The sequence below is a fragment of the Carica papaya genome, chromosome 2 (assembly GCF_054855325.1).
Source record: "Carica papaya isolate Zhongbai chromosome 2, ASM5485532v1, whole genome shotgun sequence".
Classification (NCBI taxonomy): domain Eukaryota; kingdom Viridiplantae; phylum Streptophyta; class Magnoliopsida; order Brassicales; family Caricaceae; genus Carica; species Carica papaya.
Genome location: NC_142310.1, coordinates 10372909 through 10400000, shown reverse-complemented (window position 1 = coordinate 10400000; position 27092 = coordinate 10372909). Strand labels below are relative to the sequence as shown.

The 27092-nt window shown below is 34.5% G+C and overlaps 2 protein-coding genes and 1 pseudogene across 9 annotated transcripts in view; 2 read left to right on the top strand and 1 right to left on the bottom strand.

The window, feature by feature from the left end:
- Window positions 1-321: 321 nt before the first annotated feature.
- Window positions 322-2963, top strand: LOC110824271 (serine carboxypeptidase-like; annotated as a pseudogene). The gene is made up of 9 exons (XR_015816952.1): window positions 322-750; window positions 834-1002; window positions 1205-1324; window positions 1421-1564; window positions 1653-1803; window positions 1893-1981; window positions 2075-2333; window positions 2446-2579; window positions 2666-2963. The product of XR_015816952.1 is annotated as a serine carboxypeptidase-like (transcript).
- Window positions 1946-6777, bottom strand: LOC110824272 (replication factor-A carboxy-terminal domain protein). Of its 4 annotated transcripts, XM_088213265.1 has the most exons (7): window positions 6598-6777; window positions 5571-5690; window positions 5237-5357; window positions 3559-3795; window positions 3070-3132; window positions 2437-3006; window positions 1946-2340 (listed from the first exon to the last, which is right to left on the bottom strand). In XM_088213265.1, exons 1-4 carry the CDS (start codon window positions 6760-6762, stop codon window positions 3626-3628), a joined length of 576 nt encoding a protein of 191 aa, XP_088069391.1. In that variant the 5' UTR covers window positions 6763-6777; the 3' UTR covers window positions 1946-2340; window positions 2437-3006; window positions 3070-3132; window positions 3559-3625. The 4 variants fall into 4 exon arrangements, with proteins under 4 accessions (XP_088069391.1, XP_088069390.1, XP_088069392.1 ...); XM_088213264.1 differs by lacking the exon at window positions 3070-3132; XM_088213266.1 differs by lacking the exon at window positions 3070-3132 and having other exon boundaries at window positions 5571-6056; window positions 6598-6672.
- A 3115-nt stretch (window positions 6778-9892) lies between these two features.
- Window positions 9893-27092, top strand: part of ABCG3 (ABC-2 type transporter family protein) — a 28596-nt gene continuing 11396 nt past the window's right edge. The window contains exons 1-11 of one of the 4 annotated variants that reach the window (XM_088213262.1): window positions 10022-10182; window positions 10310-10377; window positions 16837-17429; window positions 17529-17608; window positions 18279-18565; window positions 19139-19310; window positions 19519-19632; window positions 19928-20056; window positions 20377-20568; window positions 26853-26939; window positions 27016-27085. In XM_088213262.1, the coding sequence (XP_088069388.1) occupies window positions 16958-17429; window positions 17529-17608; window positions 18279-18565; window positions 19139-19310; window positions 19519-19632; window positions 19928-20056; window positions 20377-20568; window positions 26853-26939; window positions 27016-27042 (1560 nt within the window). In that variant the 5' untranslated portion in view covers window positions 10022-10182; window positions 10310-10377; window positions 16837-16957 and the 3' untranslated portion in view covers window positions 27043-27085. The other 3 variants (XM_088213260.1, XM_088213259.1, XM_088213261.1) reach the window with 3 other exon arrangements.

The following is a 27092-nucleotide window of genomic DNA, read 5'->3' as shown; positions in this document are numbered from 1 at the left end:
ATCTTATATAATTGATATATTTATATATATATATATATATATGTATGCATGTCACAAAATTTTAAAACAAGAATATTATATGTATATATATACAGAGAGATTTATATATTTAAGAGATATTCCCCAAAAAAAAAAATTCAGCATTTAATTGGAGAAACCAAAAAAAGAAAGAGTCCAAGGCCAAAAAGATGTCTTTACGTTGTCTAATAGAAACAATAAAAGAGTCCAAATCCTTTATTCAAGAATATATCATTTACATGTGGACTAAAAATAATACGAGAAATAGAATGGAATATATCATGTAATTTTTTTAATAAAAAAAAATATTAAGCGAGCGAAGATGTTGTGAATAGCGGTTCAAACTCTGTATATATATATATATCTATATATATATATATCTATATATATATAATCCCATAGATCCATAGTTGTATTCTCAGAGAAACACCCAGAAACAGCAATGGCTTCCACAAGTTTTTTTCTGATACTTCTCGTGTCGTGTGTCTGTGTTTCATATGCTAACGAGTTGCCAAAACAGCAAGCAGAGAGGTTGATAAGATCGCTCAACTTGTTCCCCAAACATTCCATTAACACCCACCTTGACGGCCTCCATGAATCCTCAATATTCAACACTTCACAGATTGTTGAGAAGCAATTCATGTTGCCTGCTGTTGGCCAACCAGGAGCTTCCATTAAAGACCTTGGCCACCATGCTGGTTACTACACCCTCCCACATTCCAAGGATGCAAGGTCATTATATATATATATACATGTATTTATGCTTCTTATATATTGAAACCGCTGGTTAAATTAAGCTGACGAGAAATTTGCAGAATGTTCTATTTCTTCTTTGAGTCCCGGACGAACAAGAGTAATCCCGTGGTGATATGGCTGACTGGTGGACCCGGATGCAGCAGTGAATTGGCGTTATTCTATGAGAATGGACCTTTTCATATTACTGACAACTTAACTCTCGCTTGGAATGACTATGGCTGGGATAAGGTGCTTATACATATGTATATATATTCGTTTAATATAAGTTGATTGTTATTTACCACTGTAAATATCTTCTCTGCTCTACAATGATGAGTGCAGAAAAAGTTTGAACTTTTTCTTCATACAAATATGCCTCATAAACTTTCTCTATTTTTAGTCTCAGATATAATCCACTTTCGTTGTTATTGTTTTTGTTATTATCTGGCAGGCATCCAATATCTTATTCGTGGATCAGCCAGTTGGAACTGGTTTCAGTTATACAAAAAATGAAAGTGCTATTCCTCATGACGAGACGGGTGTAAGCAATGATTTGTATGATTTCTTACAGGTCTGCTTTCTTTCCGAATTATGTTTTTGTGAACTTCAAATTAAATAATTGAATTTGAAACTTAAATTGCACTGGTTTCTGCATCTACAATATCAGGCCTTTTTCAAGCAGCATTCTCAGTTTGCCAAAAATGATTTCTACATAACTGGGGAGTCTTATGCTGGACATTATATTCCTGCTTTGGCTTCACGAATTCAAAAAGGAAACAAAGCAAAGGAAGGAATTCATATTAACCTGAAGGTAACCTTGAAACTCTTAATTTTGATTTAGCTGTTATAGTTTAAGTATTGGATTAAGATTAGTAACTAACCCTCAAGTTTTTTAACAGGGACTTGCCATCGGCAACGGTCTTACTAATCCTGAAGTCCAGTATCCAGCCTATACTGATTATGCTTTAAACATGAGCTTAATTAAAAAGTCTGATTATGACCGTATTAACGAGATTGTTCCATCATGTGTAGACTCAATAAAAGCTTGTGGTAATTCTCAGTATACCCTTAGAGGTCCATTCCCTTTCATTTCAACTCAAAGTTTGTCGGAAATTATTTTAAACTTGTCTCCTTCTCAGGCACCAGAGGGGGAGATGCCTGTATCAGTTCATATAATACTTGCAATCAAATATTCGAGGAGATCTTGGCCATTGTAGGCTCCATAAATGTAAGAAATTCAAAAGAAATCTTCAGAATCATGGGTAATAACAAACAAGTTTTCTAAATTTGACGACAACTTGTTTGTGACTTAAATCTGCAGTACTACGACATTAGAAAGGAATGTGAAGGAAGCTTGTGCTATGATTTCTCAAATGTGGAGACACTTTTGAATGATAAACAAGTTAGGAGTGCCCTGGGAGTTGGGAACATTGAGTTTGTTTCCTGCAGCATGGATGTATACAATGCCATGATGACAGACTGGATGAAGAATCTTGAAGTGGGAATTCCAGCTCTTCTTGAGGATGGTATCGAAGCTCTTCTATATGCTGGCGAATACGATCTTATCTGCAACTGGCTTGGTAAAACCTGTTGGTTCAATTGAAAAGCATGCAGTTTATACTTGATGTTGAAGAGAGATGCATATAAATTAACATTTGCCGTTACTTGCCAAAAATAATTCACCTTTTGCAGGAAATTCCAAGTGGGTTCATGCCATGCAATGGTCCGGCCAGAAAGACTTTGGAGCAGCGCCTACAGTTAAATTTATGGTTGATGGAAAAGAGGCAGGATTGCTGAAAAGCCATGGCCCTCTCAGTTTCCTCAAGGTAAGAATTGTGTGGGCGCACAGGCATGTGTCCGAGTGTTCCAAACATACCAATCTTGTTAACTTTCTTTGCAATTTGGAATATAGGTCCACAATGCCGGTCACATGGTTCCAATGGATCAACCAAAAGCTTCACTGCAGATGTTGACCAGCTGGATGCAAGGGAAACTAGCCATGACTCCAAGACAAGGCATGTTCACGTCCTAGAGCTGGTATATGCCACTATTGTTTACGGAAGATTCACAGATAAAACAGGGGATTATGAACGGATGATGATTTACATATTGAGATGAGTAATAGTTTCAGAATAAACTCAATGGCCAATGCTTGTAAATCTTCACATCTTTGGCTGATGGAATATCAATCTCCATAAAAAGTTGCATGATATTAATCGAGATTATTTGATGTGCTCGCGGTTATCGCCAGACCTGAAGAAAAGTGTTAATTTATAATTATAATTGATCTGATAATTTGGTCATATATAAGCTCACCTAGTAATTAGTGAACAATTCTAGAAATCACGCCACAAGTTTGTTAACCTATTGCAACCATATCTGAACCCAAAAAAAGAACAAACTAGTTCAACAATATACACAGGAGAACAGGATGCAATAGTCTAGATTTCTGTATTTCTGTGCATTAGTATTTGGATTATCTAAGAAAAAGCATGCAGTATTGTTGAGTATTATATTTATGATCAGCAAAATTGCGCTTGAAGAAGTGTGGAAGATTCATATCTCAAATAATATAAACGGATATTTCACCAAATAAAAATCTAGCACAAACATGCAACTCAGAGGACTTGTACAACCATTCCTTTGTACGGCATTGATAATTTAACAATGGGAAATAACAGCTTCCAAAGGGAACAGTCTTTCTTTTCCAACTCCCCTCTTACATCGTTAAAACTCAGTACAAACACCAAATAAAATCTTATAAATTAATAAGACTAGAAGCGACAGTATGTAGGCAACTAATACCAATATTGGAGCCAACAGAAGCTTCCTGATTCTTGGCATTGGACAGATCCTCAATGAGTAGCATGAGCTATGGAGCTCTTTGTCCATAATATTCTCTCAAAGTCACTATCGCTGGCTGAAAGCCAGACCTCAATGGAACAATTGATGATACTCTCAAATGCTGTGCATTACCATTCCTGGGTTTAGTCAAGGTAATCCTAATCATCTCTCCTTCCAAAATCTGGCCAGCAGTACCAGCTACATAAGACATGCCAGAAGCAAAAACTTCAATTTTATCTCCAAGTGAAGAATAATAAATTTGACTGACTTCTAGTACTCACTCATTCACAACAGAAAGCAAATTGATTCCTTTAATATTTTGAAGAAAAAGAAGCCCAATTCATTTACCAAGGGGAAGTTAAAGCTGAACCTAAGCATTAAGCATTAAGCATCAACATTATACCCCACAAAGAGCATCAAGATTCAGTCTCAAAACTTGAAAATTGAAAAGTTAGATTCCTGAAAACGTGCAGTGTTAACCATTTACCTTTTATGCCAACAAGTAGGGAAAAAATATCTCACATTATTTTCAATAATGAAATCTTGTACAAAATCAATCTTTGAATATCTGATGATTCATAGTTTTAATTATTAGGGATTTAATTGAATAATATACTCACAATGTACATCATTTACACGTGTCCACACTATTTAAATTGAATTTGAATATTGAATATTTAGTAAATCGCATTCTATGGAAATAGCCGCTACAATCCAAACATGGTATGCAAATTTCTAATAATTATGTTTTCATTGCCCTTGATTTTTCAAAGAAACTAGCCACTGAAAAATTTCACAGTGACAGTTTAAATTTTAACAATATCTTTTTAATTCAAATTCCTTATTCGTACTTGCTGTTGGAGGAATTCTCGAAAAGTGAAAAAACTAGATAAAGTATTTGATCTAGATACCAATTGACATAAATAAAGTAGCCATTAGAAATTATTTTCGCTTGTGTCTTAAGTTGCTTGAAGAAATGGAAAGAGGTTGAGGAATTAATTCTCGGTTTCATTTTTCCATATCTTAAGGTCTCATATTCCTATGGGCCTTTGGCTAGAAGAACACAAGCTTTCATAGAGAGAAAAATGTGTTTGAAGATGAAAAAAAGTTTTAGCACCAAAATTTGTGTATTCAACCAAAGTGTAGTTAACTTTCTCTCTACAAAAATTGGTGTTTGTGAATCTCTTCAGTAAGAGATAATTGTAAAACTAAAGATGGTGGTCACCAAGCTTAAGAGGAGTTTATTTGGTCATGCTTTACTAGTTAAAAAGGCACAAGGAGTTTGGTTACACTTGAAATCTGAAAACACAAACAGTCTTCTATCGGATTTTAAAATCCTTAACTAGAAGTAGCCAAGTTAGTGGATGTAGCTTAGTTAGGAACAAACTGCTCTATGATCGGCATTGTTTTCTCAAATCCCTCTCCTTTTAATTTTTAGTTTTGTCATTTATTTCTGTTATAATTTTGTAGATTACATATACTATTTGAAATTAACAATTTACCTACTTTTAATTTGTGCCTAACACTATATTCAAGGGTTTCCTGAAAATTCCAGGAGTTTCGTCTACCAAACAAACATTACATTCTCAAAATACTGATGGATGTTGAACAGGAAATATAATGAGAAAAGTGTGATTACCAGCCAAAGGATTGAGGTTTGCAAAGCGAAAAAACTCATCAGCAGAACAACCAAAGAGAACCCTAGCAGCCCTGTCAAAGCATACCACCGTTTTCACCTGTTTGTCCGTTGCTATAGAAACCTACCAGAAAACAAAGATCCAGAATTAAAAAAAAAAATGAAATCCAAGAATCTAAGTCTCCCACAACTTGAAACCCAGCTCCTGGGACCCAGAACCAAGAATTTTCCCATGGAAAGTACTCATTTTCCAGTGGCAGAAAATTTTCCCAGAAAATTAGCCAAACAATCAGAAAAGAGAAAAGAAGAGTAAAATAAAAGAGTGGGTTTTGCTTACAAGGAGGCGAAATAGACGTTTGTAAGGTGGAGAATGCGAGAAATTGAAGTTGCAGAATTTACAGATAGACGAAAATTGATCATCAGTTTCAGGAAGAGTCCTCTCGCAACCAGAGCAGACCTTGTAACAAAAATTGGTGTGGTCAATGGCTAGGAGTGAGCACGTTACCGTTGTTGATTGATCCATTTCCGTTGGGTTTTTATCCTCATTCAATCTTTCTTTTCTTCTCCAATTTCTCCTTCACAGAGACCGAAGTTCTCTTTTTTTTTTTTTCTTTTTCAGAACACAGAAACGAAAGTTCGAATTAAGCTTTTTGCCTCCTCTTGGATTTTTGTTTCTCAAATTCTTTGCTATAGACGACCGGGTTCGGGTCGGACTGGTTCCTTAAAAAAGAGAGGTTTGGATTACGGGCCGAATCAGATTAGACCCGGTCTTGTGAAGTTACTGTAAAGTCTGGACTGGCCCAATTTGGACTTACTCTTTTACCTATAATTGTTTATATTATGATTCAATTTAATATACTAATTTCAAATACTAATATCATTGTTAAACAATAAATTAATCTTTTCTATTGGTAAAAATAAGGAATTTATATAAAAATAAAAAAATTTATAAATCTAAAAGGAAATATAAGAATATTCACCAAATTTGACGAGAGAAATTAAAAAATTTTACAAGTAAAATAATTGAATTACAAGTTAAATGAATTTTTTTTCATTTAATATTATATATAATAAGATAAAAATAAATTAATAATTTGACTAAATATACAATTAAACTATTATATCAATTTAAATAAAAATTACGTCGCGGTTTGGTATTTTGCTCTGATCAACCTGTAGATGAGGAAATTGTGATCACAAAAGTAAAAAAATTACGTCGAACGGGAATTGGAAAGGGCCTCATCGGATGCAAAAATCGAGGCACCCCACGACGGCATTTTCTGGGCAATTGGCCGGTGCTTTCACTCCGATTTGGCCATAAGTGGGTTTAAAATCGAATTCCGAGCAAATTGTAGAATTTTTACCTCGTTTGGCGCCCGAAAATTATTCTGGTGCGGCGGCGGAGGGCGGTGGTCGGCTCCCCGACGGTTGGGCTGTCTTCTCCAACGATGGGCTCTGGCTGCTAGAGTTTGGGTTTGAGTGCGGATGAGATTATTTATAACTATCCATTTTTTATCTGAGCTGTTCATCGTATTTAATCTGAACCGTCCGATCGCGATTAAATAGAAAATGAATATGAACCGTTCATCGCGATTCAATCTGTACCATTCATCGCGATTCAATTTGGACCATCAGTGCGCGATGAAATTTGGGCCGTCCATGCCCATTTTTTGATCTGGACTATCCGTGTGTGCGAGAATGGATCTCAATCGTTCGATCGCGCACACGCGGATCACCCACGTGGTTCCCTTCTGCATGGCATCTCACGTCAGCGTCTCTGCCACGCGGCACATCCTAGTTGGTCCGGGCAGCTGACGTGGTGCAATTTTTTCTAAATTATATTTTTACCCCTGATTTTCGATTTTTTTTTTCAAAAATACTGCAAAAACCTAAATTTTCACTCATTTTTCTTAAAATTATTTTCAATTAAATCCTTAAATAAATTTTACTCTTTTTTATTAATAATAATATTATTTTTATTTTTATTTGAATAATTTAAATTAAAATAAAATAAAATAAAATAATAATAATGAAATTAAAAAAAAAAATTTCTTGGGTGTTACATAAAATTTGTGGTAACTGAGATTTGACCTCCTCCTTAATACAAAATTTCTAATAAGGATACAAAATGGCATGATTAACTTCTTATTATTTATTTACATAATTATTGATTGTTTTTTTAATTTTTATAATAAAATTGTGTGTTTCCACGTGTTGTTATTAAAAATTATTTTATAATTGATATATATATATATATTATTTAACAAATAGTATATTTTGTTTATTAAAAAATCATCATCACATTAAATTTTTATTTATTCATATTACCTTTATTGATTGTTCTAGGTTATTTATTATTATTTTTTTAAAAAAATAATTGTTAATAATATTGTAACTTATAAGCCCAATCACACATAATGCATTGAAGCTATAATATTTTTATAATTATTATTTTATAATAAAAGCAAAATTTTTATTTGTTTTATCACACGTTATTGTAAATTAATGTTAATCGTGTGTGATAACATATCAAGAGTTATGCAAAAGTAATGCACTTGTAATGAGATAACAATAATAATACACATAAATTTTGAACATAATTCATGTATGTATCTTACTCATAAAATTGATGGTGCACGAACATCATTTAAACCATGACAGCACTATATTGTTGATATAATCAGGACAATTAACAACTAATCTTGTATTTTATCGATTAATAAAGACAACATATATAATATTTAAATGTTATATGTTCAATTTTTACTTATTTTAATTTAAATAAATTTTAATAAAGTAAGAAGAGGTGATCTAGAGCCATATTTATAAAAAGATATAAAGGGTTAGGTGTATTTTATAAACTCTTATCTTAGTCTTTAAATGAAATTTTTTTATATTATAAATTTATATGTATATATTTCTTTTAAATTTAGTAAAATTAAAGTAGGACACGATTCTTAAATTTCCATTGAAATTGATAATGACCAATTAACAAAATTTAAAACAAGCTCTGGAGGAATATGTTGAAAGTAATAGGAGATGGGTATGAAATTTCATTTCTCGAATAACATTACTTTACAAAGAAAAGAAAAGAAAAGAAAAAGAAGAAAAGGAGAGTGGGACAAATGTTAGTACTCCCTCCCTTTCTTTATTGCAATGATGGTTGCCAACCAAATTATGCGATTATTAAACACTGTTATTATTTCCCTTCAATAACAAGCCAGACTTAAAATTTATCAACAAAAAATACGCCGCTAGAATAATTTAATATACGCATGCGTAATCAATAAGGTACATACATACATACATATATATTCATACATTTTTCTGTCTTTCAGTGGAGAATACTAACACGTGTGTGTGTGTGTGTATATATATATATATATATACAGAGAGAAGGAGAGAGAGCGTCTCAAAATAAAGAAAATTTAATGAAGAGAGAATTCAAATATTACATGCATTGATGGCCACCAAATGAAATGAATATGCATTTAGTTTTTTGTTGTCTTGTACTCATCTCATCATTTGGTGGGTGCTTCAATTGTTGGATGTTTTAAATTAATATTGTTTCTTCTTGGTTGCAACATATATAAATAATATATACAATTAAGAAGTGTTATAAGTATTCTGTTTTAAATTAATATTCTGTCTTTATGCTCATATATATATATATATATTTCAATTCATTGTTGAAGCTTAATAATGTGTAGTTTCCTTTTTCTTTTTCTTTTTTATTACCAAAAATGGTATTAGTAGAACTTCAAACTTCCTTTACATATATTATTCCAAAGTGCAATGGTTTTATTCTATTTTAATTCATAGACCAACTTTTATGCATTAAAGTAAAATTTGTCATAATACATATTTTTTTAATTTTTAACTTTTTAAAAAATTAAATAACATATTTAATTAAGTAGTCAAATTATTATTATTTTTCTCATAGATTTATATGGAATCCATAATCAAATGGTTACTCATTTCTGATAAGAAATAAGTAAATTAATGAGTTAAAATTTGTAAATTTAAGAGATTAAATAAATTTTTTATAATTGATTTAAAGATTAAAAGTCTTGTACTTATCCACATATCTCTTATATTCACATTTAGTATTTCAAATGAACATTCAATGATGTTTTTATATACCATCTCCTTATATATTCAGGTTTAATTTTAATTTAATGATGAACAAGAGTAAAAAATACACTATGTTTTAACCAATAAAATATATATTTTTGAGAGAGAAAAATTTTACAATTTATTATATAAAATATATTTTATTTTATTTTATAATTCATGTTTATTCAGATATTTATTTATAGAAATATACGATAATTGCACATTTATAAAAATAACCAAACTATAAATAATTTATATTTTAAAATTCCATCATTAATTTCACTGTCGATTTATTTGCTGATGACTAATTTGTATACTTCTCTATAACTAAAATATATATTTAAAAAATAAATATTAAAAAATTTCCATATACCAAACAGAAACTCTCTGTCTCTGTCTCTCTCTCTCTCTCTCTCTCTCTCTCTCTTATGAAGCATGACAATGGGGAATATGTACACATATATACTGTGCTTAATGTCAATTAAAGTGGAGATAGTGATCTTTTTCCTGTAATTAAATGGGTAAATAAAGTAAGAATTCCTTGGAGGCTGGAACTAAACCCATGAATTAAGAGAAAGGATCAGACAGAAGCAAGAAAAAAAGAAAAAAGAAAAGCCATGAAATGGAGGAAGACAATAAAACCCCGGCAAAAGTGGGTCAGGTCATCCACTTCTTTTATATGTAAACACAATATAATCATACTAATAATAATACTGTTTGCTTCTTCGTCTTTTAACCCTTCACTTGTCACTTCACTCCTCTGCAACAATCTCTCTCTCTCTCTCTCTCTCTCTCTCTCTCTCTCACACACACACACACACACCCAGATCCAGGTTTGTCTTTCATCCCTTTTCTTCGTTATCATACTTTTGTTCATTTTAATTAGTTTTAGCTTGTTTAAGTAAGTGATTAACATTCTAGCTTTTGATGGTGTCTGTTTGGGTGCTGGGAAACTTACAGAAAACAATTGTCAAGTTTTGAGCTTGGTGTTCACTGGGTACGTTAAGAAACGAAAGTCTAAACTTTAGGTGAGCTCTGGATACGCATTGGTTTCACTTTAATACTTTTGTTGCTATTTAAGTTTTCAAGCTTTGATTATTTTGCCATTTCTTGTATTTTTTTGCTTACTAAATTTACCCGGTTTAGTGAGTGGAAGCTTCTATTTCGGCAAGTTTACTGAATTTTCCCGAATGATTGATTATGCTGATGTGATTAGGTGGGTTTTAAGTTCCATTTTTAGGGTTTTCTTTCTACCTGTTTGTTTTACTACCCTCTCTTTGCTTCAGGGTAACAAGAATATATTAAGAAATTTTATATTTATGCAGCATTGGCATTTTCTTTTCCTGAAAGAGAAAACGAAGGGTAGGTATTAACAAGTTACTTAGGGGTTGCTAAGTAAAAAGGAACAGTTTGGAACTTAGTCAGAAGTCTTCAAGGTAGAGTGACGACCCTTAAACAAAATACAGAAGGGTCGGGAACCTGATCATTAGTACTACCAAAAGGGGAACAATTCTCCTAAACAATTCCTTCTGTTCCCCTAAATTAGCTTACCGCAGCATAGACAAGAGGGTGGTAGCATCAACTTCCTTGGCCTATTGAAAAGAATTAAGTGTAAAAAGGGGAAAAATCTGAAAGAAAATGAACAGGTGGACCGTCCAGATCAAAACCTTAAAATGAGGGGTCAAGATTTTTTCTATTTTAAAATTGGTTACTGTTGGAGACAGCTGGTGATCTCAGTAGATTTTAGAGACTACCTTCCCCCTTTTTCTTTTACTCTCCTGCATGTGTATAAATTTCCAATGCCTCCAACAATAAATGATGCAGAAAATTAAAGAGCATCAAATACTCTGTATTCACCCGGTTGGGTTTCTTTACATGGTATCAGAGCAGTGCCTGTGATAAGCACTGATTTCTCTGATTTCTACACCACACTATTACTCTACTAATCAATGACAAACCCTAATACAAATGTGTTGACACTCCTAAACTCAGATCAGTTTGGAATGCAACTTGTCACAACCACCCTTGATGGCTCCAACTACTTGTCTTGGAGCCGAACCATGGTGATTGTGTTGAGAGCCAAGGACAAGCTCGCTCTCGTTGATGGCAGATGCAAAAAGCCCGAACCTGATGCAGCAGAATATGAACAATGACACAAAACAGACAGCATGGTGGTGTTTGGATCCTAAACTCGATGAACAAAGAGCTCGCTAGCGTCTTCCTGTTCACTACATCAGCAAAAAACCTGTGGGATGAAATAAAAGAGAGGTATGGTGAAAGCAACGGGCCTCTGTTGTATCAATTAAAACATGAAATAAGTTCCATCACGCAATCTAAACTTTTTGTCACAACTTATTATACAAAACTCAAAAGGCTATGGAATGAGTTAACTCACCTAAGGCCTTCACCTGCTTGCATTTGCCATGCTGCAACACAACACAGTGAAGTAGACAATACCGACAACCTGATCCAAATTCTAATGGGTCTTAATGACTCATACGACCATGTCAGAAACCAAATATCGATCATGGAACCCTTACCCAGTGTGAATAGAGCTTATTTCATTGTGATTAGTGTTGAAAAACAAAGAGAAGTAGACAATATCAACTCACTTGAAGGAACGTCCGCTGCATTTTATACTAACCTGAAAGACAATCCAAAATTTTCAAACCGTTTAAAAGAAAAAGATAGCAGGACATGCACTTATTGTAGAAACACAGGGCACACGAAGGATATATGCTTCAAGCTCCATGGCTACCCAGAATGGTTTGCAGAACTCAAAGGAAAAATGAACAAAGAAAAAGCCAATGCAGTAGCAAACAATGCCCCCGATGGCACCAAAACAGAAGTATCCAACACAAACTGGGCCACAGAAATGGCCACACTCATACAACAAGAGATCATCAAGTACATGAAAAACCAAGGAGTAAACACGGCAGAATCGGCAGGATGCGTGGGCTACTCTGGCCCCACTGGTAAGCAACCTAAATGCTATCTTTTACATGCCTTTAATGATATAGAAACTTGGATAATAGACATAGGTGCCACATCACACATATGCCATGATTTTAAAATGCTTTCAAAATCTGTAAAACTAGAACCTAAAGTGCTTGTCTCACTACTAGACGGAACCACGAGTCATTTAACCTACAAAGTAACCATAAAACTGTGTGATAATCTAATTCTGCAGGATGTTCTCTATATACCAAAATTTACTTGTAACTTTATTTCTGTCAGAAAGCTAATCCAAGTTTCAAATACCTATATTTCCTTTCATCCCAACCATTGTTTTGTGCATGATTTGATAACTAACAAAATATTAAGGAAGGGAACAATAATGAAGGGCCTGTACACACTGAGTGAAGAAATAGACTCTAACAAAGCATGCATCAGCCATACCCAAGAAAACACCCTACAATTATGGCACAAAAGACTCCGCCACACATCCACAAAAAAATTGATCCACATCCCCAGTCTAAAGTTTCTAGGCAGTGCAACTTTTTATGATTGTGAAATATGCCCCTTGACAAAACAATATTGTTTGTCTTTCCCTAAAAGTTTCATCAATGTCAGTGATATTTTTTGTTTAATACACGTTGACCTTTGGGGACTATATCCGATCAATTGTATTTTTGGTGTACTCTATTTTTTTAATTATAATTGATCATTTTTCAAGAGCCACTTGGACTTGTTTATTAAAAGGGAAAACGAGTGTATCAAATATCTTAAAATATTTTTGCAATCTAATACAAAACCAATTTCAGAAAACAATCAAAACAGTTAGGACAGACAATGGTACTGAGTTCATAAACGCCTCATGCAAAACTATTTTTCAAGAAAGGGGAATCATGCATAAAAAAACCTGTACATATACACCACAACAAAATGGTGTGGTGGAAAGGAAACATAAACACCTACTGCAAATTGTTAGGACATTGATGTTTGAATCAAAATTACCAAAAAGGTTTTGGGACGAAGCCATACTCACAACCACACACATAATAAACGTTTTGCGAAGCTCAGTTTTAAAGTGGAAAACTCCTTATGAAATTTTGTACAAAAAACAGCAAGATTACTCAAATCTAAAAGTTTTCAGTTGTCTATTTTTTACTACAAATATTAACCCCCCAAAAGGACAAATTTAAACCTAGGGATTTGAAATGTGTTTTTTTAGGGTATGCACCCGATGCTAAGACCTGCAAATTATATGATATAATAAACAGAAAAACGATTTTGTCAAGGGATGTCATATTCCATGAACATATTCTCCCATACCCAACACCTTAAACCAGATTAACATGACACACTACTGCCAATACCAAGCATCGACACAGTAACCACACCTGAAAACCAGTTACAAAGAACAGAAGAAATTCCCTTACTAAACATCATTCCCCAAGAGTCTGAAATGAGGAGGATCATCAGGGTGAGAAGCAGGCCCACCTGGATGGAAGACTTTGTCTCCCATACCACCGAACAACCTGTGCCCGAACATCCCTTCCTCATATCCACCTCACCTGTATACAATCATGACTATGTTAATTTCATTGCACAAATGTCTATTACGAAGGAACCAATGTCATATAGGGATGCTAAAAAGGACAGCAAATGGGTTGAGGCCATGCAAGTCGAGCTGTCCACACTAGAAGAAAATAACACTTGGGAACTACTTGAATACCAAAAGGAAGAAAACAATATACTCAAAATGGGTGTATAGAATAAAATACAATGCCGATGGATCAGTTGATAAATACAAAGTAAGACTCGTAGTTAAAGGTTACAACCAAGAGTTTGGTATAGACCATCATGATAGCTTCTCTCACAAGTGGCCAAAATGGTCATGGTTCGACTACTTTTAGTCGTGACAGCCGTAAGCGACTGGCCAGTATATCAGTTAGACATTAATAATGCGTACTTACATGAGTTTTTAGAAGAGGTGCTATACTTAAAAGTCCCAGAGGGCTACTTCAAGGCCAGTGAAGGGCAAGTCTACTGTTTAACCAAGAGCTTGTACGGCCTGAAACAAGCGGATCACCAGTGGAACAAGGAGCTTACTTCAAAGCTCCAATCCATCGATTTCACCAAGTCAGAAGCCGACCACTGTCTATTCACAAAAGGAATAAAAGGAAACTACGTTGCATTTGTGGTATATGTGGATGACTTAGTTGTTACGTGTCCTCACGATGAAGAGATTTGTGAAGTCAAAAGCACCATAGATGAAGCCTTCACGGTTAAGGACCTCAACCAAACAAGATACTTCTTTGGAGTCGAGATAGCTAGGTCAAAAGAAGGGATGTACATCAGCCAGAGAAAATACATTAAAAATATTTTATAAGATACAAAGATAGAAGATGCAAAAGGAAGCCACTTTTCCTTGCCTTCCGGACTAAAACTAAATGTAGAAGAAGGAAAAATCTTACCAGATCCAGAGAGGTACAAACGTCTAATCGGTCGCTTGCTCTACCTCAACTTTACCAGATCCGACATAACATACTCCACCCAACATCTCAGTCAGTTCATGCAATAGCCCAAACGGCTGCATCTCGACGCCGCACTACATGTTGTCAGGTACCTAAAGCAATATTTGGAGTAAGGTATCTTCTTCCCGAGAAGGAATAACCTTAAAGTTCAAGCCTTTTGTGACTCGGATTGGGCATCGTGTCTGATGACCCGCAAATCCCTCACGAACTTCTGTATCTTCCTCGGGCCTGCACTAATCTCCTAGAAAATAAAGAAACAAACTACGGTGAGCAGTCTTCCGCAGAAGCTGAGCACAGAAGTATGTCATCCACATTATGTGAAGTTCAGTGGATAACCTATCTCCTTCGAGATTTTCAAATAGTACCTCACTTATCCGTAATACTGAACTGCGACAACAAAGCCGCCGAGCATATCGCAGCAAATCCGGTCTTTTACGAACGAACGAAGCACATCGACATCGATTGCTACATAGTTCACAACCAGGTAGAAAAGGGATTCGTCGAAATGAAACACGTCACTTCGAGAGAACAACTCACCGATTTGCTCACGAAACCTTTAGGAACCGTAGCACATCATTGACGTCTGTTCAAGATGAAGCACCTGCAACAAGAAAACACAAAGGGTTAAAGAAGTGGTGGTGAGGAACTTGATGAGTCGAAAGTGAACAGGCTTCATCTTGAGGAGCGAGTGAAAAGAATTAAGTGTAAAAAAAGGGAAAAGGCTGAAAAGAAATGGACAGGTGGATCGCCCAGATCAAAACCCTAAAATGAAGGGTCAATATTTTTTCTGTTTTAAAATTGGTTACTGTTGGGGACAGATGGTGGTCTCAGTAGATTCTAGAGACCACCTTCCCCCTTTTTCTTTTACTCTCCTGCATTTGTATAAATTCCCAATGCCTCCACACAATAAATGATACAGAAAATTAAAGAGCATTAAATACTCCATATTCACCCGGTTGGATTTCTTTATACCTATTAACTGGATTTGACGCCTCACCATGCCACAATTCACTCGCCACCACTTACCAATAATCTATTTAATATTGAGAAACTCAAGAGAAGAGTACCACAAAAAGTGGGACAATGTGCATCATAAGAGCAGCTGTCTAGGACTCTACAGAGACTTTGCATAAGTAGTATCTGCTCACAAATCTTCTCTCCTGAAAATGGCAAAGCAACATGCTTAGTTTCTGTTTGGGACTGGGTTTATTTTTAACATTTGGAGGTGTTTGCCTATTGGTGATAAAGATTTGTTTCTTAAACTTCTATGGAAACATGAATTTTGGGTAGCTGGGTTGTCCTGTTTGATTTGGGTACTAAAAATGTTCAATTACCTATTGCCATTTTACTATAATCCGAATGGTGGTAATGTGGATTGAAGTGTTGGTTTGTGATATCATGTTATGAGGCAAAGGAAAGATACCTTTTATCTAAGCATTAAAGTCTCTGAATAATCTTAGGATACTCAACCAGGAAAATGGGTATCGAGAATCCAGATTATCTGGAAGTATAGTACTTCGGACTAATTTTTTAACATGTCTCGGATGTAATTTAGTTCTTTAAAGCTAACAAAGCATGGAAGTTGGTAATGTTCTTAGCTTACATGTAACCTTCTGTGAAAAATTCAGCTGATTTTTCTGACGTGAACAGAATTCTTATATTTGTTCTTAAGTGTTCTCAGAAAAAAATCTTAAAAATCTTTTTGAGGCTTTCTGTCAAAGTTTCCTTGTCATCTTACTTTTTTTTTTCCCTTCTTGGTTCTTTAACACCATAAAGTTTTTTTTTCCCCCTGAAACTGTTATTCTTGATAAACAGTTTCCATATCAAAGTTTACAGTTTTGATTCTCTCACGCTTATTGAAGATATTCATGTTTTAACAATGTTGAAGCTACTTGAAGGAAAGCGATCTTTTGATCTTGGTCAAAGCTTCAATTAGTTCGTTTTTCTTGCATATTTATTTGATTTTAATGCAGATGATCAGTGTTTCAATGTTGATGTATGATTCAGATTGTTGGAGAGCGTAAGTGCTAAGGATTATCAGAATCAGAGACTGAGGAGGACTCTCTTAATTATTGTAGAATGCTTTCTTTTCCCAATTAGTTGAGGTTCTGAAATCAGAATAAGATAAATGGAAGAAATACAGTCCCAATCAGATAATTATAGGTCTTCATCATCATCAGCAAGTAGTCCTGCAAGCAGGGTGCCATCTAGTAACTTTTTCTACTTACGAAGACCTGGTTCACTTAGACAACCAATTTCATTTGAGGATTCACCAGATTGGGAGGAAACAAATGTTGATTTTAGAGTGGAGGAAGGAGGTGACTCTATCAATGCTGCGACCACCCCAAGATCACCATCTCTTTCTAAGCTTAATAGTCGGTCCTTGCCATCTCCACCATTACCTGAGGGTGGAGCTGTTATGAGGAAGATTGCAGGGGCTTCGGTTGTCTGGAAAGACCTGACTGTTACCATAAAAGGGAAAAGGAAGTATTCTGACAAGGTTGTAAAAAGTTCAAATGGCTATGCATTGCCAGGAACAATGACAGTTATAATGGGTCCTGCTAAATCAGGGAAATCCACACTGTTAAGGGCAATTGCAGGTTTAATTTTATGAAATTGATTATCTTTGTGCTACATTACCCTTTATGTCTCTTGGAATGCTTAGAAGGTAAAGCCTATTCTCTTTGTTCTAAATTTAGGGAGATTGCATCATCCGGCGAAAGTATATGGTGAAGTGTTTGTGAATGGGGCAAAGTCGCACATGCCTTATGGATCATATGTGAGTTTTATTACTTCGTTGAATATTTATGTCATATAATATTATTATTTTTCAATGTGATTTTTAGTTCATATCTTTCCATACTACTAATTTTTATTACCATATGTCTATGGGAGGTTATCAGAGTTATCGTTTGTTTTTGTATATGCATTATTTTTAGGAGGCTGAATCATTTATTTGATTACTTGCATAAAAAGATTTCTTGACTATATTTATATGTACTGGCACCTGTTACTGGGGTGAGGACCTGGGTGATCTGGTTAATACTTTGATGGCGCTGTGAATTCCTATTTTGTTCATGGGTGGCCGCCTTTTGGTGCCTGTTTATAGTTTATTTTTCTCTAAAAAAAAAGTCAGAAAACAATAAAATCATTTGGCACTTGTGCTATATATGCTTGAGACGAACATTTAGGTTTCTTGTCATTGAGATGTGTAATTACCTTTTTTGTTTGCCTTATTTATTTGCTTGTTCTTGCTGTTTTTCTTCTTCTTTTTGTTGTTCTCTGTCGCTCAAGTTTGCTCAATTGATTGTGAAAACATTTATGCTCTTTCCATTATTCAGTTAGATTGAGCATGTTGCTATCTAGTCACTGACTCTTGATGATGATTTAATTACAAGGTCAATATCATACACGTGGTTTTTTGACTTAGAATTATCTGCAATGTTCAGGGATTTGTTGAGAGGGAAACTACTCTGATTGAATCACTCACTGTCCGGGAGTTCCTGTACTATTCAGCACTGCTCCAACTTCCTGGTTTCTTCTGTCAGAAGAAAAGTATAGTAGAGGATGCTATACATGCTATGTCATTAGGTGATTACGGCAACAAATTGATCGGTGGCCAATGTTATATGAAGGGCCTTCCTGCTGGTGAGAGAAGGCGCGTTAGCATTGCTCGTGAACTTGTGATGAGGCCGCATATAGTATTTATAGATGAGCCTCTTTATCATCTTGATAGGTTAGTTTCTCATTCGTCTGCTCTGTTGTGCCAACTGTATGATTTTTCAATCAGCTTGGAGATTAGTTTAATGCAAACACATTTAAAATTGTACGAGAAAAGCTGGTGGTTTGGATGGGAAGGATGAAATGTCTTGTAAAGCACTTGTGCTATATATATGAAAAGACGTGGAGAACATGGTAAACAAGTAATATTCTTGAGATTCTTGTTCCTGTTTTAGAAAGGATTCGCCAATTCTTTTATTTGGACATGCAAGATGTGTATGTACATCAGAATGGCAGTGGAAATTCAGTTGCAGAAATCTCATACAAATAAAGAACATCTGAAAGGACTTCTTAAAAAAATAATTTTCATGCTCTGGCAGGAATGACCATCAAATTTTGAAAAAAATGCTGCTAGGTTCTTTTGGGATCGGAATTGGAAAAAATGAATAAATTTCACTATCATGTGTTTCCTTTTGTGATATTTACATATGACTATTACTTCAGTCGCGAAATTATATATGTTATTACTTTTCTGCTAAAAAACATTTGGTCCTCTCAGTAGTAGCTAAAGTTAATATTTTAATTTCAGTGTCTCTGCCCTCTTGATGATGGTTACCTTGAAGAAACTTGCGAGTACAGGATGCACACTTGTATTCACTATTTACCAGAGCAGCACAGAGGTGTTTGGCCTCTTTGATCGGATCTGTCTGCTTTCAAATGGAAACACCCTATTTTTTGGGGAAACATTGGCATGCTTGCAGGTAAATGATACTGTAGGATTGGTAAATTTTATTTTTTGTTTGTTTTCTTCTAAGCATTCTGGAATTAGAGAAATTATTTATGTGTGTCATGCATCATTTGGTTAACAAAGTTGAGAAAAGAAAGCAAATTTGGAATTGTCATAGGACATAAAAACATTTGTTGATTGAATGTGGTTATTACTGACGGGTGTATATTTGTTTGATGAAGCACTTTTCAAACGCTGGATTTCCATGCCCAATCATGCAAAGTCCTTCAGATCACTTTTTACGAGCCATAAATACAGATTTTGATAGGATCATTGTAATGTGCAAAAATTGGCAGGTAAATCATTCTAAATGTTACCATTAGTGGATGGCTTTAAAGTACTATGAGCTGTAGGAAATGGTTCATTTACTGATCTAGGATATTAGTTCTTTTTTGGATTTCTATGATGTCCTGGTAGTATCATTAACGCACATATCAATTAGAATCCTATTTGTCAAGGCAAAACTATTTTCATTAGAGTAGCTTTTTCTAAAAAATAAAAAATAAAAGGGAAATATTTCTTATATGATGACAAGATACTGCTGTCGACAGTTTATTTTTCTGAATCAACTTGCATGTAATATGATGACAGGATGACCATGGGGATTTTTCGTCGGTGAATATGGATACTGCTGTTGCAATTCGCACTCTTGAGGCAACTTATAAATCATCTGCAGATGCTGCTGCTGTTGAAACATTGATGCTAAAACTCACAGAGAAGGTAAAGGCACTTTTTTTTCAATCATTATGCAATTCACTATTCTCTTTTGACATTTTTGGTTAGCATAGCTAAGGATTTAGAACTATATTGTGGTGAAATGGCTTGGCTAATGTTTCACGGGAATAAAAAAATTTTAGTTTAATAAGATTGACCAGTACTTTTGAGAAACATAAACAATTTTATTTGGTCTTCCATTAAGCATTTTTCTGAATCATATATCTAACCCGGTCCTTTCTCCTTGTCTTTTCTTTTGGAAAAATATTTAGTTGGTCTATATGATCTATAAAAGCTTCTGTTTGCTTTGTTGTCACACTCTATAGGAAGGCCCACTTCTCAAATCCAAGGGAAAGGCTGGCTGTGCTACCCAAATTGCCGTGCTTACGTGGAGATCTTTGTTAATTATGTCAAGGGAATGGAAATACTATTGGCTTCGTCTCATTCTATACATGCTTCTTACACTCTGTATTGGCACTCTATTCTCTGGCTTAGGGCATTCTTTATCTTCAGTTGTGGTAAGTTTCTTCAAACTGTTCTAAGTGGCCGGTAGTGCAACATTTCTGGTATGAGATGTAGCTATCATCATATTCCCAATTTTTGTACTTTTACATGATTTTTACATGATTGAAACTTTTGTTACCGAAGTCTTTGCTTTGGTGCGAGTCCATCCCTTGGATCCACATACTTAAAAATTTTTAGTTCCATCTGATTTCTATGAAATATGTTACTATTTTGCCTTTTCTTTTTCAATTTCGGTAGTGGTTCACCATACCTTGACACTTACCATCATTCTTAACTTGCATGAGATGAAACTTAGGTTGTATTTGGTTTGATTCCCGTTTAGTTCTTATAAAATTCCCATTTGTAATTTTATATTAGTTTTTTAAATAAAAATAAAAATATTCTTAGGGACATGAAACAGAAAAATACAATAACACATGATAAGTATCCTTCTAGAGCTTTCTAATAGAAGAACTCCAAAGCATTGTTACAATTGGACCTGTCAAAACTTAGTGTATTGTCACCTCCTAATTCCTATATAACGAGATAGAGATAGTAGCAAATCCTATGGTTCATAGCCCAACAAGGAGGTCAGAAATGTCATCTATTCCCATAGGAACCTTGAGTCGCAAGGTTACTGTAAAGGGATAGGAAGGAAAAAATACTGACTAATTGTTATGTTTTTATTGAAATGAAAGTTGTGATATATATACATGTAAACGGATTCATATATAGTAACCAATATAAATTACCCTAATTGTTTTCTTCCTAATTACGCTTCATATTTGGAAAGATAATCTTATTATTATGTATAGGGAATATTCTATAGTATTCTAACACTCCCCCTCAAGTTGGAGCATAAATATTAATCATGACCAACTTGTTCCGAAGATATTCAATTCGTGTTTTATTTAGAGGTTTTGTGAATATGTCACCAAGTTGTTCTCCTGTCTTCACATAACCAATAGATATAAAATTTTTCTAAATTTTCTCTCGGATGAAGTGACAATCAATCTCAATATGTTTGGTTCTCTCCTGATACACAAGATTTGAGACAATATGAAGAGCAACCTGATTATCGCACCAGAGTTTTGTAGGAGATGTGGGCTTTAAGCCCACTTCATGTAACAGATGATGTATCAATAAGAGTTCGCATGTGAACTGTGTTATACCTCTATATTTAGACTCTGCGCTTGAGCGAGATACGACTATTTGATTTTTACTTTTTCATGATATGAGATTTCTACCAACAAAAATATAATAACCCGTAGTAGATATCTTATCAATTTTAGATCCAACCCAATCAACATTAATAAAACATTTGATGTGAGTATGTTCATAATTTCTAAACACTATGCCGAGTCCCAGAGTACTTTTTAAATAATACAAAATCTGTTCTAAAGTCTTTCAATGTTCGATTGTAGTTGTTGACATAAACTGGCTAACAACACTGACATGGTATGCTATATTTGGATGAGTCACAGTGAGATAATTCAATTTCCCAACTAGTCATCTGTATTTCTCTAGGTCATTAAGGGGATCACCATTATTTTTTGTAAAATGTGCATTTGGTACTATTGGTGTATTGTATTGCTTAGCTCTTAGCTTTCCTATTTTTGCAAATAGATCAAGTACATACTTTCTTTGAGATAACAGAATCTCTCCCTTATTTTTTGTTACTTCAACTCCTAAAAAGTATTTGACTTGTCACAAATCTTTGGTACTGAACTTGGTATACAAGAATGACTTGAGAGAGGATATTTCTGCATGGTCATCTCCTGTAATCACAATATCATCAACATAAACAATAATAAGTATAATACCAGTTGTTGATTGTTTATAAAAGATTGAATGATCATACTTGCTCTTCTTCAATTCGAACTCACATACTACCTCATTAAACTTGGCAAACCACGTATGGAGACTCTGCTTTAGATCATATAAAGATTTCTTTAAATGACAAACTTTTTTGTACTCATTCTGAGCAACAAAGCCAAGTGGTTGCTTCATTTATACTTCTTCTAAGAGATCACCATGAAAAAATGCATTTTTAATATTCAGCTGGTGTAAGGGGCCAATCTTGGGAGGCTGCAATAGATATGCATAAACGGATAGAGTTAAGCTTGGCCATTGGAGAGAATGTATTAAAATAGTCAACCCCATAAGTCTGAGCATAACCTTTTGCTACCAGTCGAGATTTAAGTCTTGCTACAGAACCATTTGGATTCACTTTGATTGCAAATACATATTTGCACCTTGTAGCCTTTTTTCTTTTGGGTAAATCTATCAGATTTCAGGTATGATTATCATCAAGAACATTTATCTTCTCAAACATAGCATTATGCCAACCAGAATGATTCAAAGCCTCCTTAATTTTTTTGGGTATAAAAGTTGAATCTATATAAGTAATTAAAGCTCTCGACGAGAGAGGCATATGGTCATATGATATAAAATTAGCAATAAGAGTAGTTGGTGTTGGGGTGTATACGTTGACGTTTACCTTTATGGAGATCAATAGGAAGATCAAGGTCTTGTGAGGCAGAATCAGATGACGACGGATTTGGTGCAGGATATGTATAATTAGTTTATTGTCTTCTGGAATAAATATGGACAATTGGCAGTGCTATTTGGGTCAGAGGCACACAAACACTATCATCAATTTGCTCAAGTGTAGCTGGAGGAACGCTTTTATATGTTTGTTTAGTAGAGACACCTAGTGTGAAACTATAGATGAACCACTCGTTGCCCATCTCCTAAGTTGTAGACTTGGACAATGAGAAGAAGAACGATATATTTTTTGAAAAAACCACATCAGTTAATATTAAATATTTATTAAGATTTGGAGAGTAGCACCTGTATCTTTTTTGGAGGTGAGAATATCTAAAAAATAAACACTTCAAGGTTCTTAGGTTCAATTTTGTCACAGTAGGTCGCACATCTCAAAATAATAGATACTACTAAATATGTTAGGTTGCACTGGAAATAAAGACTTGTTTGGAAAAAGAAGACTATAGGGAACGTTCCATCAAGCACTTAGATGTCATATGATTAATTAAGAAACAAGTTGTAGAAACGGTATCAGCCCATAATTGCTTAGGGACTTGTGTTTAGAACAAGATGGCTCGAACTGTGTCAAGTAAATGTCTGTTCTTTCTGTTAGCGATCTCATTTTGAGATGGTGTATCAACACACGAGAATCGCTGAAGGATCGCATGTTGTATCATATAGTTTTGAAATAAATCTGACATATATTATTTGACATTATCACTGCTCAATATATATACCGAAACATTGAATTATGTTTTGACTTCAACACAGAAAGCATAAAAGTGAGAGAATATTTTCGAACGATTTTTTATAAAATATATTCTAGTCATTCGAGAAAAATCATCCACAAAAATAACGAAATACTTGAACCTAGTTTTGGACGGAATAAGACAGAGTCTCTAAACATCAAAATGAACTACCTCAAAGGCAGATTCAGCTTGTCTATTCACCCTGTACCTGATGGATTACAATGATGTTTTACAAACCAACATGACTCACAATCTAGTGAGACTACATTATGAAACTGAGGACATAATTTTTTCAATACAGGTAGAGATGAATGTCCCAATTGATAATATGCTTCAAATAGAGAGATAATACTAAAGTAGACAATTGATCGAGGTACCCATGTATTAAGAATGTAAAGACCACCTGACATATTTACTTTACTAATAATCTGTTTCATCATAAGATTTTGAAGAATACAGGAAAAAATATAATACACTAATTCAAATATTTAGTAAGCTTACTTACAGAGATCAGATTGAAAGCGAGTTTAGGTAGACTTAATACAGATGATAGAGTAATAAATGATGTTGGTTTTGTGATCTCTGATCCCATAATATTATATGTTGACCCATCAACAACAGTTATAGGAAAAAATGTTCTGTGTGGTCTAAAATTAGAAAAAATATTAGGATTACCTGTCATGTGATCTGTAACACCAGAATCAATCACTCATCTATTTGAGGAGGAGATAAGACATTTTTTCTCTGATTCAGCAAAAGTAGAAAATTTATTTAAAGATTCTCGATGCTGAGTGAATTTAGCATACTCATAAGTTGAAATCATAACAATTCTTTTAGAGGATGAGGTAGCAGTAGCAACAATAATATTAGCGGTCTGTGTCATTTGATTAAGATTCTGCAATTTTTTACAATATTATTTTATATGCTCTTGTTCACGGTAGTAATAGCAGACTATATTATCATCCATTTTAATACAAGAACTAAAAATATGCCACTCAGAATACCCAAAACCCAACAATCAGAGATATCCGGAAAACACTGCAAATATACCAAAAAATTTGAGAAAATAGATTATCTCTTCATGCATAGCTTTCAACAATCCTACCAGAATCTTACTGCCACCACCGGAGCTCACGCACCACTGCACGCACTGCCGCCGAAGTTCATGCACAGCTGCTGGAATGCCACGCGCCGCCGCCAAAATCACCAAAATGCCTTCTTTCAGCCGGAAATCACCACAAACCCCACCGGACAATTGAAATCCAGAAGGAGCTCGCGAAAATACCTTGAATCGCACCGGAAAACTCAAAACAAACTTGCTGTCACACAATCTGCTTTGCGGCGGTTTTCTCTTCTCCGACCCTCTGGTTTCGTGCATAGAACCGGCCGCCCAAGCTCCTTGATAGCTTCTGTCCTTGAACGAGAAAGCAAAACACACAAAAATACCCTCCTCCGGCAAACCCGACGCACATAGCCTCCAACTGCCGTCTCGGCTTCTCCCGTGTACACCACCGTGCTGGCTGCACTCTGAACTGGACGAAGATTGCTGGTTGACTTCCTCCGCTGTCGGGAATGAGTTATTCAACCCTTATTTTTGTCTGATATAATCTGATCCCTAAAACCTTAACCCTAACCCTATCTCTGATACTATGTAAAGGGTTAGGAAGGTAAAAATACTGAATAATTCTTATGTCTTTATTGAAGTGAAAGTTGCGATATATATACATATAAACGGATTCATATGTGGTAACCAACATAAATTACCCTAATTATTTTCTTCCTAATTATAATAATATATTTGGAAAGATAATAATATTATTATATATATAGAATGTTCTGTAGTATTCTAATAGTTACGATAATTAAAAATCCTATTGTTCTGTTCCAATCATAATGTCAATCCAAATGTATCAACAACTTGTTTCAAATTTTCCAAGCCACATCCCACTAGAGAATTAAATGATTACATGTCCTCTCTTCTTCTGTGAGTAACACAAATATCCAATGAAAGAGCTCGAATTCTTAATATGTATATTTAGAAAATAATTTGTTGTGTTTAAGTTACCACCATCTTAGTTTGAATTCTTGATGTGGAGTTCAGTTCCTACCTTTCAAGGTAGGAGTTGAATTCTTAACCTTAAAGCATTTAGGGAGTGGGCATGTTAACTTAAACTCAATATTTATATTCTAATTAGGCATATTAAGACTAATAGGAAAATTAGAATTAGAATGGAACAAGGATTGCACCAAAATCAGTGTTATGGTAATTCTGTTGTGTGAACAATTTTTTATCTGTTTTGAATGGTTAACCAGCAATCTTCAGATCTAAAATTTGCAAGGTTTAAGTATAACCAGTTGCTAGCTAGCTATATTTTGGAAGGACAGCATGAAATTATTTTCCAATATTTTTGCACAACATAAGTGTTATTGTTTAATTCATAATGAATGATGGTATGCAGAACTATTATGTGAATTTTTCAAATCTCTATTTTGATCACAAACCTTTTTGAATTCTTACTGGTCTTGCAGTCAATCCTGCCTTCACTATCATTTGGACATGCATTTCTGTTCTAATGACCAAAAAAGATCTCAATGAAATTGGTGTGAGTAATACAGGGCTAATAGGATTCATAGATGCTAGATTGTGAATATTTCAACTTCTGAACTGCCTTGCATGCTCAAGCTGCACTAGTTTGGTCTGAACCTCTTAAGGATCAAGGGCTTTATTTTTGCAAATCATGTAATCCTGTTTCTTGTGTCAGCATGTCCCTATTTATACAGGGAATTAAGCTGAGAATCCTATACCAAAATTCACCCACCCTGATAGATATGGGGAAGTGACAATTGAAGCAAGCCTCATGGTCCTTGCCATCTTCTTGTTGATATATGTGTGTGTGTGTTGTGTATTTCTTTTATCCTTCATTTTATGTTTCTATTAGCTCCAGTGCAATCATGTTCTGCCAGACAGTTACTTATGTCCTTTTCCACCTTCTATATTGCAGACAAGAGTTGCAGCAGTATTTGTATTTGTATCATTTACTTCACTTCTGAGCATTGCGGGTGTACCTGCACTTATTAATGAAATCAAGGTAATAACATTTACAAGTAGTTACTAAATGTTCTTCATTTTTTGATTCGAGCTCATTACTAAATGTTGGGAGGCAGGAAGAGAAGGGAAGTGAAGGGAAGTAGATGTGGATAGTTTGGTCCTTGGAGCAAATTATTAAATTTTTCAGTGAGTA

Bases quoted from the DNA above. Each gene is read 5' to 3' on its own strand.
- LOC110824272 (XM_088213265.1), bottom strand. From the start codon at position 6,762: ATGAACAGCTCAGATAAAAAATGGATAGTTATAAATAATCTCATCCGC. The intron at 5,358-5,570 runs GTAAGCAAAACC...GTTTTCTGGTAG, and splicing joins AACGTCTATTTCGCCTCCTT to GTTTCTATAGCAACGGACAA. The intron at 3,796-5,236 runs GTAATCACACTT...TGTCTTATGTAG, and splicing joins AAACCTCAATCCTTTGGCTG to CTGGTACTGCTGGCCAGATT.